We start from the raw sequence: 13,033 nt of genomic DNA, 5'->3' as shown, positions 1-13,033 counted from the left end.
AACTGCCTTATTAAATATATGGTTTACATGTTTTTTTCACATTCTGAGAGCTGTTTTTTCACTTTCTTGATGATGTCCTTCAAAGCATAAGTTTATTTTTAGTGACTTCCAATTTATTTTTTCCTTTCATCACTTATACATTTTGTTGTCACCCTAAGAAACCATTGCCTAACCCAAGTTCAGTGATTTAATGCTTTCTTTGAAGAGCTTTATAATTCTAGCCTTTACATTTGAATCTATGATCCATTTTAAGTTAATTTTTTTTCTTTTTTTGGCAAGAGAGACAGAGAGATAGACAGACAGGGACAGACACACAGGAAGAGAGAGAGATGAAAAGCATTAATTCTTCATTGCGGCACCTAAGTTGTTCATTGATTGTTTTCTCATCCTCCCCCCGGGGGGGTCTACAGCAGAGCAATTGACCCCTTCCTCAAGCCAGCGACCTTGGGCTCAAGCCAGTGACCTTGGGCTTCAAGCCAGCGACCTTTGGGCTCCGGCCAGTGACCCTGCACTCAAGGTGGTGAGCCTGCACTCAGGCCAGATGAGCCCACACTCAAGCCGGCGACTTCAGGGTTTTGAACCTGGGTCCTCTGCATCCCAGGCCTATGCTCTATTCATTGTACCACTGCCTGGTCAGGCTTTAGTTAATTTTTGATATAGTATAAAGAAGAGGTTCAAATTCATTCTTTTGCTTGTGAATATCCATTTGTAAAGACAGAGCCTTCTCCATTGAATTATCTTGGCACCCTCATCTGAGGTTATACCTTTATTATAGAATTTACCAACTTTTGCCTTGTTTTGTGGTAAACAGTGTATATCTTCCTATGGAAATGGAGGACTGGGAACTTAGTTTGTTCATTTAAAATGAGAAAAGCTATGTGAAAAGCATCTTTCCCAGGATGGCAGAGTAAGTATTTTGTTTCTTCTGTAAATGTTCGCTGAGCATGCACCCCAGCATAAGGGTGGAGGTTCTTAAAGCTTTGACAGTGCGCGAGTTCCAGAACACTTCAGCACTTCTCAAACCAAGAATCTGAAAAATAGTAGGGGAGACCCCAACAGCTCTGCAAAGTTGTGCTGCTGTCAGGGTAGGCGCCTCCAAATGAGTTGTCATCCTTGAAGGTGAAGTGACAAATACACTTTCACTTAGAGTGAACCCAAACACTTAAAACTAACCCTGAAAGTCTAGAATCCTTTTTTTAAAATTTTTTTCTTTATTAATTTTTAGAGAGGAGAGAGAGAGAGAGAGAGAGGGAGGGAGAAAGAGAGAGAGAGAAGGGGGAGGGAGGAGCAGGAAGCATCAACTCCCATATGTGCCTTGACCAGGCAAGCCCAGGGTTTTGAACCGGCAACCTCAGCGTTCCAGGTCGACGCTTTATCCACTGTGCCACCACAGGTCAGGCCTAGAATCCTTTTTTTCTTCTTGTTTAATTCCAAGTTCTCCCGATGTCTACTTATTTAACTGCTTAACAGTTAATAAAGTTTTCACTTGTGGATTTGACCTCAATTCCACAAAATCGATTGTGGCTCTTATCTGCTTAAAAGCAGAAGGATTTTCTCAGGCGGTAACAACCACTATTGAAAAGGCAAAGAAAGAACACTCAGTTATGGCACGCAATTCTATTTCCAGTGACCTTTTTCTCCCTCTCTTTTTCTCTCTTACGGACTGAACATTAGGATCTCTCACAATCTCTCAGAAATAGAGCAAGAGGCTGAAGATAAAGACCTGTTCGTGACCCCAGGGAGTTTCCTACAAGTTCAGGTCCAGGCAGTGCTGCGTGGGTATCTTTCTCTGAGATTCCAAAAGCTGCCCCTCTCTGTGTCCAAGTGCTGAACCTAAAATGTCTGCTCTACAGATACACAATAACTTTCTTGCAACATTCTTCAGCACGGAAACACTTCTCACAGGTTTCGATGTGAAGAACATTGTCCAACATTCAGCACTGAGTCTCACAGCCAAGTGCTTCAAATTACAGCTTTTGACTCCAGAGCCCGTTCCTGCCCCTTCACCAAATCGCCTCTCTACAAAAATAGTCAGGTTCCGGGCTCTGAAGGACATTTTCTTGTTGGGATTGTGGCCATTTTGTTTTTAAATAAAATTTTTTAATTAAAAAGAAATTTAAATATAGACTTTATATTTTAGAACAGTTTTTGGTTCATAGCAAAATTGAGCAGAAGACAGATTTCCCCATACAACCCCTGCCCCACACATGCACAGCCTCACCCAGTATCGACACTCAGCAGAGAGTGGCCCATTCTACAGCCTAATAATTACCTTACCTACAGATTACACTGGGCCCATGCTTGGTCTTGCAGTCTATGGCTTTGGACAAATAACAACATTCATCCAGCATTACACTGGATTATGGAGTAGCTTCACTGTCCTAAAAATCCTGGCCTCTGGCGAGGCTCGATTTTATAAGGCAAAAGAGAGGAAAAGAAGAAAAACAAACAAACTATGCAGTCTCCACCAAAACTGCAAGCCAAGTTTGTTCCCAAGTTCAGCGGTTCCCAGCTGTCCCACGTCGCCTAGTCCCGCTAGGGGCAGGTTTCTCCTCCTCCTCTTCCTCCTCCTCCTTTTGTTTAAGTGTCAAACAAATGGGTTTCCTGTTGACACCGGAATACTGCGAAAGGGCAGGAAGAGGCCAGGCCACCTCCCCCCACCTTACTTATTTATTTTGTACACGTTTGTTTTGGTCCTGCGAGAGGGCGGTTCCATTCCAGCGTGTATGGCAGTGGGACGGGCCCTGCGGGTAACCCCTCCCCAAGGGGGCGAGGCCAGGCCCGGCCCGCGCCCTCCCGGTTCCCCTCCAAGTCCGCGGGGCGGGGAAGGGAAGAAGGAAGGGGGAAGAGTGGAGAGAGCGCAGCGAGCGAGGCCGCGGTCGCGGTGGAGGAGGAGGCGGGGAAGCTGGCTCTGCCCGCGCCGGGCCGCTCCCCCGCCAGCTGCAGGCGGAGTCCGCAGAGGTAGCAGACTCCGCGGCCGCCCGCGCCGCCGCCGCCACCTCGTTCCCGGGGCCGCCTTCCAGACCCCGAGGGTGCTGGCGTGGGGGGCCCGGTGCCCGTCCGCCGTCCCGCGGCTGCGCCTCCGCGCCTCGCCCATGGCTGAAGGCCGGCGGTGGGAGGACGAGGAGGAAGAGCTGCGGGAGCTCGGGGGCTCGCGCCGCGCTCGGGGCCGTGCGCGCTCGGGCCACCCCGCTGCAGGTGAGGGGCGCGGGGGCACGATGGGGGACGCGGGACCGAGGGCAGGGAGCCCCAGGGCCGCGCAGGTCCTGCCCGGTCAGGCAGCGGCTCCGTCACCCAACCCGATGGGACTGGTACATCTTGGAGGCGAGAGGAAGGGAGGGTGGCTTTTCCATTCTCATCCTCACTTTCAGGCGGAGCCCTAGAAATTCACACTGATCTACCTGCTAGGGTCTGGGAGCGAAAACTACAAATTTTCTGTACGCACACTAAATCCGGGAGCTGCTGGCGTGGACCTTCTGGCCCAGGTGATCACTTACCTCTAGATGAGTCAGAGACCAGAGAAAGACGACCCCTCCCGGCAGGTTTGCCTGGGCTGCCGCATCCAGGTCAAACCACGTGCTAGTAGTCTAGTCTGGTTTCGGTGTCTCTGAACTTCGGACCTGTGACTTTCATTCCTGTCCCCAACACCGCCGTAGCTCACCAGTTTTCTACAGGACTTGTTTTAGAGTTATTTTGTGAGCGCCCCGGCCCAGATGATATAGCATTCCAAAAGGCAATTCGTTTGGTTTAAGAGTCATTTCTGGGCCTAACATTACTTTTATCATCTTTTGTTTTGGGAGGGCACAAAGGTGGCATGGATCAATAGTTTGGCGCATAAATGCAGGAGTGAGTAAGTATAGATCCACACCCCTTCTGTCTTCCTGGCAGCTTTTCAATCAAACATAATAGAAAGGAGAATCTTTGGTTCTTGGTTCCAACTGGGTAAGCCAGGATAATGGCAAGAGAGAACAAATGTAGGGAATTGACTACAGAAGGGAGCTGGAGAAGTGAGAAAGATGGAGATGAGGTGAGACTCATTAAAGCCTCTTCAGAAAGTGAAATACAGTGAACATTCCATCAAGTCATGGGCAAGCTTGTACATGTGGCTTAACCTGAGAGAAGGGGAAGAATTAGAAGATACTGGATCTGTGGGGAACAAATAGAAGGTAGAAAATAGAGTGAAAGGAAAGAATTTGAATAGTATGAAGAAACGGTCAACTTGATGCCCTTAGGGCCTTGGGACCTTAAAAATAGTTCCCAATGTCCATTACTAGGGCTTTTTAATCAAAATAGTTCATCAGACACCATGCATTTTGAAAATGATCATTTTGTTCAGTATAAATCCAGACCTCATGAGAGAATGGGAAATGAGAAAATATTTCTTGTAAGAATACAAAGAAAAAACTTCAGAAAGATGTGCCACCATTGAATTAATGATTTAAACATTGTAGGCTGCCTTGGAGTCCTGTTACCTTCAGCAAAAACTTTACTTTTGTCTAAGGAGAAACATACAGTGAGTAGCTGTCTATACTGGAGGTCAGACTAGATGTGATCCAGGTATATGCTTGTCATTTAGTTACAATCTGTATTTATTCCAAGGCTAGTGGAACTGGCATTTGTATAACTTGTTTTTACCAGTTCCTTAATTTCCCAAGGCTGGCAGGGAGGCTTTTCTATGTTCTGTTATAGTGTTTTGCTGAGACATGACATGGTGTATTTTTTCACTAAGAAACTGGTATTTGCAGTTTCTAACCATTTAACATGCCCTGTCTCCATTAAGGGGTAGGGGACAGAGACATTAAGGAGTGGACAGCGGGTTAAACTTGCAATTACTGGTCTTCTTTCTTTTGGGATACATTATTTAATAGTTTACATTTCTTTACAAGCTGGGTTCCTCCATCCCCTCATTAATTACTGTGTTTTGCAGACACCATCGCATTCCTTACCAAGCTTGGGCATTTGTTCCTTATGGCTGTTGTGCATCTTGTTCTCTTTCCAAGTGAAAGTATGAACTGACCCAGAGGCTTAATCTTTCTTCCACTTAACTTTTCTTTCCAGTCTTTCCCCTTTTGTGTTCTCATCACTCCCTCCTTCCTCCACCACTTTACAATCTAAAGATGGTCTCTTTCTTTGATCTCGCATAGCTTGACACCATAAACTTGGGGTTTAGGGACTTGAGGGAGTCTGAACTCCTTCGCACCTTGCTAGTTTCAGATGTGGTGGTGGAAGTGTATTTGTTTATTTTTGCAATGTCTATTCAGAATAGGGTATAAAACCTAGAAATGATAAAATATAGGCATACCTTGGAGATACTGGAAGTTTGGTTCCTGACCGCTGCAATACAGTGAGTTGTGATCTTTTTGCCAGTGAAGGATCTACTCTTCAACGCAACATCTGGGAAGCACAATAAAACAGTATGCTTGTAAAACTCCTGTAACCTACATCCAAGTCAAGAAAGAAGACATATTATCAGTAACCTAGAAGCAGACTAATCCCTCTTACTTTCACTTTTTTGGCTTTTGTGATTATTTTCTTGTTCTTCTGTACCGTTTTGCCTGTATGCATATGTTTAACATATGCATCCCTATACAATATTATTTAGTTTTACCTATTTTACAGGTTCATGGGTGGAATCATCTTGTATGTATTTTTAGTGTCATACTTTTTTCACACACTATTAAGTTTGTAAGATTTACTCACATCGTTACGTGCAGCTGTAGTTTATTTTCACTGTATAAATATGTCACACTTTCTGTTTTATTGATTTGTTGGAGTTCTTTATACACCCTTTGTGGTTGCATATATTGCAAATATCTTCCACTCTGTGGCTTATTTTTGAAATTTCCTTATGGTCTCTTGACGTGGAAATTTCTTTTTTTTTCTTCTTTTTTTGTGAGAGAGAGATGGACAGACAGGGAGAGAGATGAGAAGCATCAATTCTTCGTGGTGGCACCTAAATTGTTCATTGATTGCTTTCTCATATGTGCCTTCACTGAGGGACTACAGCAGAGCAAGTGACCAATTGCTCAAACCAGTGACCTTAGACTCAAATCAGTGACCTTGGGCTTTAAGTCAGTGACCTTTGGGCTCAAACCAGCAACCATGGGGCCATGTCTACGATCCCACCCTCGAGCCAGGGGCCCCGGGCTCAAGCTGGTGAGCCTGTGCTCAAGCCGGGTGATCCTGTGCTCAAGCCGACAACCTCAGGGTTTCAAACCTGGGTCCTCTGCATCCCAGGCTGACGCTCTAGCCTCTGCACCACTGCACGGTCAGGCTGATGTGGACATTCTTAATTTTAATGTAGGTATAATTATGAATCTCTTTCTTTATAGTGTCCCTCCTCCCCTCACTGTCCCCTTTGGTTGATAATGTTTTCCCTACCCCAGGGTCATGAAGATATTCTCCTTTATCCCTTGTATTGTTTCCTAAAAGTTTTGTAACTTTCTTTGGAGAGAAGTGGTATAACTTTCATCAGACTGTCACCGGGTCTGAGAACCTCTGACTGATAGAGTAGGGAATATAAGATTCTAGGTCCTCCCCTAACCACCCAGAAGAGTAGTAAAGGTAGTTAATAGGCTTTAACAAATATTAAATACATGCATTCTTTCTATATGTTGATGTCTTTATGGTAAACTCTGGAAGGACTGATGTAACTTCTCTGATATGTTTTGAGTAAAATAACTAATATTGTCAGTATAAGGGCACAGAGTAAAATTTGTTGTGTTCACTGTGAGCTGGGTGCTTCTTATTTGTTATACCGTTAGGTGGTTATTATTTTCTCCATTGTGTAATTGAAAAGATTGAGGCTCAGAATATGTAAGCAACTTGCCCATGGCCCCTCAGCTAGTAAATGGGAAAATGAGAACTTGAGTCCGGGTCTTTCTGATTTGAAAGTTCGTGTTTTTTCAAACTGTCCCATTGGCTGTTAGTAATGGCCAACTGCTATCAATGCCTCACACATTTATACCTGCATGTTCCTTGTTATATATTTAGAAATATTTTACATGTGTGTTTTTTCTGCTTAGGAGGGGCTTTCAGAGCCTCATTTAACTTGATTCTTGAGAGGAAAGAGGTACACTTTACTATTCCCATGTTAAAGATAAGTAAATTGAGACTTGGAAATATTGAAGACTTAGTCTAAAATACCACAGTTAGGTATAACTGCACCTTAGTTACCTGTATGGTGTATTTCTAATCATAAACTATTGTTTCTTTGAGTTGATTTGTATAACATATGGCCCACAGTTTGTGGCTCTAATATGTTAGTTTTGAAAACTGCATTAGCACTTAGCACTTTTATCCAAGCCCAGTGATTTCCCCGTGTTGCTTTCTCCCGTCTCTCTAATCTATCACCAAGTAATTTCATGTAACCCCCTTACATCTTCCCCTCTGATTCTAATACATAAAATAAGTGGTGAAACTGCCATTTTTTGGAGCACTTTCTCAATTCATTGAGACTTTGCTTTCTGGCAATTATCTACAGTTTGGCTCAAATAAAGTCATAAAAATTCTTAGAAAGAGGCCCTGGCCGGTTGGCTCAGTGGTAGAGCGTCGGCCTGGCATGCAGGAGTCCTGGGTTCGATTCCCGGCCAGGACACAAAGGAGAAGCGCCCATCTGCTTCTCCACCCCTCCCCCTCTCCTTCCTCTCTGTCTCTCTCTTCCCCTCCCGCAGCCGAGGCTCCACTGGAGCAAAGTTGGCCCGGGCGCTGAGGATGGCTCTATGGCCTCTGCCTCAGGCGCTAGAATGGCTCTGGTTGTAACAGAGCAACGCCCCAGATGGGCAGAGCATCGCACCCTGGTGGGCATGCCAGGTGGAACCCGGTCCGGCGCATGCGGGAGTCTGTTGGACTGCCTCCATGTTTCCAACTTCAGAAAGAAAGAAAGAGAAAGAGAGAGAGAGAGAGGGAGGGAACTGCACTAGTTCTGGGCTACCATCTTACCGATTTTGTTATTAGAATTCCAAAGTTCTCTAATAAAGTCATAAAAATTCTTAAGAAAAAAAGAAAGAAAGAAAGAGAAAACTGCACTAGTTCTGGGCTACCATCTTACTGTTTTTGTTATTAGAATTCCAAAGTTCTCTAATTTATTTTGAGAAAGTTATTATGAGTCCCAAGGAAACTATAGATATATTTATACATTATTTTAAAATCCTGCACTCACTGAGTTTTTTTTATCCCCATCAGTATAATGTATGCAAAATGGTGTAGAAAATACACAGGCTACAAAGAAATATATAAAATAGGCTCCCTACTTTTAAAGAATTTGGAAATTACAGAATTACAAAAGGTAAGACCAATACACTTAAAGAAGATAAGTATATAAAGTAGTTGGTGGTGACTATCAACTGGAGTTGAGCATAAGATAACCAGACTATCTTGGTTCATTTCTTGGATAACCTCTTATTAACTGTGTGACCTTGGACAAGTTACCTAACCTCTCTGTGCTTCTACTCTTAATTTGTAAAATGAAGATATTAATAAAACCTGTTTTATAGGGTTTGCAGATTGAGTTAGTATATGTAATACCCTTAGAACACAATTAGGCACATAGTATATACCTACAAAGTTATTAGCACTCATTTACGTTCTTAACCTAAAGATAAAAGGCCAAAGTTGGGAGGCAATAGTGTTCATTTGATATCCCCCATCCTCCCAAAATAGCTGTTTGTGAAGCACTGATTCAGGCAGAAACCTAAATAAGTGTTCTGATTGTGAAGACAAAGGATTTTATGAGCAAGGGAAGGGGAATAATTGCCTGAATAGAAGGAGGGAATTTCTAAAGGTGCAAATAAGTTATTCTCTAGCTATACATAGAGCTAATTCTAAAGAATGTCTTTGCTTTTTAGTCTGGTCGTCAGAATGTCTGCTTTCCTATTAGCTTTGCAAGAATTTCTTTGGGACACAATATTGCTTTGGCTCAGTCAAGAGGTTCTTTTCCACAGTTTAAACATTCCAAAGGTTTGAGGAGTAAGACGTGCAAGGTCTCTGGGATGGCAGCTCCAACTCCATTTTGAAGTTGCTCCTTTTACATCGTTCTTCAATGTATGTCCAATTGAGCTGACTTCTGACTAAAACTCATTCATATGAGAGTATCAACAGGTACAAAGAGGACTAATAGGAAGTCCTTTCCAATTTTGGAAACAGAGAGGAAGTTACACTAAAAGAATTTGAAAAAGTGCTGGATAGGATAAGCAAATAATCATGAGTTAATATTTATCCTGCCCTGGGTTCTAGGTAGTATTCTAATTGTTTTACATATATTTTTCTTATTTAGTCCACATACATGTGCTGATTTCTTTCATTTTTACAGATGAGGAACCTGAGGCTTAGAAGGGGTAAATAATCTACTCAGGATCACACAACTAGCAAGTGACACAGTAGGATTTTGTGGCAGAGACTCCTAGTTGCCTACCCAGTATTCATTTCCTTTGTCTTTCTGAGTCAATGGAACCCTGTGTTGCTGACTGTGGCAACTTGCCCACCTACAAAACCACCTCTCCCAGCCTGCTAAGGAGATGTGGAGTTTGTACGAAAGTTCTTTTTTTTTTTAAACAGAGACAGAGAGAGAGTCAGAGAGAGGGATAGATAGGGACAGACAGACAGGAATGGAGAGAGATGAGAAGCATCAATCATTAGTTTTTCATTGTGACACCTTAGTTGTTCATTGATTACTTTCTCATATTTGCCTTGACCGTGGGTCTTTAGCAGGCCAAGTAACCCCTTGCTCGAGCCAGCGACCTTGGGTCCGAGCTGGTGAGATTTTGCTCAAACCAGATGAGCCCGCGCTCAAGCTGGTGACCTCGGGGTCTCGAACCTGGGTCCTCTGTATCCCAGTCTGACACTGTATTCACTGTACCACTGCCTGGTCAGGCAGGAAAGTTTTTTAAAGAAGACTCAACTGCACAGAATATCCTTTTATCATCTTCCTTCCCACTCCTACCAGGAAAAAGGATGCGTAGCTCACAGCAGCCATTCTGGGGCATGAGGTTACCTTGAGGATGGAATCCATGCACTCAGAATGGTGGAGCAGAAAAGTAGATGGAATCTCAGTTCCTAACAATAATAAGAGTAGTCATCCGATTTTTTTTTTTTAATTAGAGAGAGAGAGGGATAGATGGGGACAGACAGACAGTAACAGAGAGATGAGAAGCATCAATCATTAGTTTTTCATTGCACATTGTGACACCTTAGTTGTTCATTGATTGCTTTCTCATATGTGCCTTCAGCAGACCGAGTGACCCCTTGCTTAAGCCAGCGACCCTGGGTCAAGCTGGTGAGCTTTTGCTCAAACCATATGAGCCCGCGCTCAAGCTGGCGATCTCAGGGTCTCGAACTCAGGTCTTCCACATCCCAGTCCAATGCTCTATCCCCTGTGCCACTGCCCGGTCAGGTGTCATCCGAGCTTTTGATTGTATGACTCCTCCTTTATTTGAGGGAAAAAACACAAAACTCTTACCTTGTATAAGTGACTGTTATCTTAGGTCTCTATAGCTAGCTCCTAAGTGCACTTCCTACCTGATAGAAGTTCTAACTTGATCTTGTTTCTGTCTCCTTACCTCCAGGCTACAATGCATTTTGTTAACATGAGGTTTCCTCATGATACCTAGATTCTTGTTATTACCATGTTTCCCCATGTATAAGATGCTCCCATGTATAAAACGCACCTTAATTTTGAGGCTTGAATTTTAGGGAAAAAAATGTATTACATAAAGTTATTGAAGTCAAATTTTATTCATCATAAAATTCATACAACTCCTCATCACTGTCAAAACTCTCATCCATTAGCTTGTCCTTATCTGCATCTGATGACGAATCACTGTCTTCAACAATGAGCGCAAAAACAAGCATGAAAAAGTGGGAGATGCAAGTAAAAAAAATATACAACCACTCTATAAGACGCACCCAATTTTTAGACCCCAAACATTTTGGAAAAGGGTGCATCTTATACACGGGGAAATGTGGTATTTTATATTTTATTATAATGTGACCTTGGGCAAATCATGTAGAGCCCCTCTTCTTTGACTTGCACCTTCTGAATTGCAGTTATTCTCTAACTATTCTGCAACTTTATTATGGGGAATATGCTTGTAAACGTCAAGTTCTCATGTGTGACGTACTAAAAAGGAACCCTGTAGAGTCTGAAAACGGTTTTCTGTTTTTGTCATTTTGCTTAGTGCCAGGTGTGAGTACTTCTCAGGCAAGAAATAGAAGCCATGAAGGGAGGTGATTTTGTCCCTATGCTGATGCATGTGAGCAGATTAACAACTGTCGTTGCTGATGAGCCCTCTCTCGCACGCCAGGGCTGATGCTTAGGATTCGGAGTTCATTTGTTTTCAATATGGCTGCCTTCATTGTACCGGGGCATTGTTTCTTGAAGATACATTAATCATGAAATCACTTTACTGGAGGATAGCTAAATGCTTTTTCTCTGAGAGCTGGCCAAGAACAAGGTGCACAGAAGAAAGTGTTTGCACAGCGTATGGCTAATTAGTTTTTCTGGCAATAAACACTACCATTTCCAAATAGTCCTTTGAAACTAGTAGTAAGAGGTGTTCACACACAAGAAGCGTGTTCCCCTCCCTCCACCCCCAGCATGGGGCCACCCGTGTCAGTGTTCCCTTCTTGTCAACACAGTCCTTGTTTATTGTCTCACAAGGACTCTCCCTCAACATAAACCACGACTAGCTCAGGGGAGATAGCTGGAGCTGTCTGGAGATTACAAGGTAGATTTGTGTTTCTCGGCTAAGGTATAACTCCGTGGAGGATGTGGTTTGTAAGTGGAGTTCTTTTGGAATAAGGAGTGGTATTGCAAGTTCTAAAATGTGGGGATTTGCATTTGAATATCACTCTTTTTTGTGTGTGTGACAGACAGAGGGACAGGTGGGGACAGACAGGCAGGAAGGGAGGGAGATGAGAGGCATCAATTCTTTGTTCAGGATCCTTAGTCTCCTTAGTTGTTCATTGATTGCTTTCTCCTATGTGCCTTGACCAGGGGGCTGCAGCAGAGCGAGTGACCCCTTGCTCAAGCTAGTGACCTTGGGCTCAAGCCAGCAACCTTGGGCTTCAAGCCAGCAACCTTTGGGCTTAAGCCAGTGACCATGGGGTCACATCCATGATCCCTCGCTCAAGCCAGCAACCCTGTGTTCAAGCTGATGAGCCCACGTTCAAGCCGGTGACCTCGGGGTTTCGAACTTGGGTCCTCTGTGCCCCAGACTGACACTCTATCCACTGCGCCACCGCTTGATCAGGCTATCACTCTCAATTAGATGCTTAATAATGGGAAATGCCTAATATCACAAACATTTGACCTCGTGTGCTGTTCTATTTCTGTTTTCTTTTTCTTAGAAAATTTCTTGAAGTATTCAACTACTAATGGTTTGGAATTTCTCATGTTTCTGTAGCAGTTGAACCTCTAAACAGTACTTTTTATATATATATATATATTTTTTTTTTTTACAGAGACAGAGAGAGTCAGAGAGAGGGATAGATAGGAACAGACTATCTGCCTGTCTGTCCCCATCTGTCCCTCTGTCTGTCACACGCAGAGAGATGAGAAGCACCAATCATCAGTTTTTCGCTGCAACACCTTAGTTGTTCATTGATTGCTTTCTCATATGTGCCTTGACTGTGGGGCTACAGCAGACCGTGTAACCCGTTGCTCAAGCCAGCAACCTTGGGTCCAAGCTGGTTAGCTTTGCTCAAACCAGGTGAGCCCACGCTCAAGCTGGCGACCTCGGGGTTTCGAACCTATGTCCTCCACATCCCAGTCTGATGCTCTATCCACTGCGCCACCGCCTGGTCAGGCTAAACAGTACTTTTTAAACTTTAATATGCCTACCGATCACTTGGAGAGCTTATACAAATGCAGGTCCTGACTTAGGTTTGGGGTGGAGCCTGAGGTTCTGCATTTGTGACAAGCTCCGGATGCTGCTACTGCTACTGCTGCTGGTCTGGACCACATTTTGAGTAATAAGACCCCCCAGTTACTTCTTCCTCAGTGCCAGGGTTCAGAATGCTGGTGGGGCATCAGAAT

The 13,033-nt window shown here is 43.8% G+C and overlaps 1 protein-coding gene across 3 annotated transcripts in view; it reads left to right on the top strand.

Moving 5' to 3' along the window:
• The first annotated feature begins 2,801 nt into the window (after window positions 1–2,801).
• The window catches only part of SH3D19 (SH3 domain containing 19), a 195,456-nt gene continuing 185,224 nt past the window's right edge, over window positions 2,802–13,033 (top strand). The window contains exon 1 of one of the 3 annotated variants that reach the window (XM_066386452.1): window positions 2,802–3,198. In XM_066386452.1, coding sequence (XP_066242549.1) covers window positions 3,096–3,198 — 103 coding nt within the window. In that variant the 5' untranslated portion in view covers window positions 2,802–3,095. The remainder of the gene's footprint in view (window positions 3,199–13,033) is intronic. The other 2 variants (XM_066386472.1, XM_066386462.1) reach the window with 2 other exon arrangements.

This window comes from Saccopteryx leptura, chromosome 1 (assembly GCF_036850995.1).
Source record: "Saccopteryx leptura isolate mSacLep1 chromosome 1, mSacLep1_pri_phased_curated, whole genome shotgun sequence".
NCBI lineage: Eukaryota > Metazoa > Chordata > Mammalia > Chiroptera > Emballonuridae > Saccopteryx > Saccopteryx leptura.
Note: the sequence above shows the minus strand (reverse complement) of the source record. Positions and strands in the feature narration are given on the sequence as shown.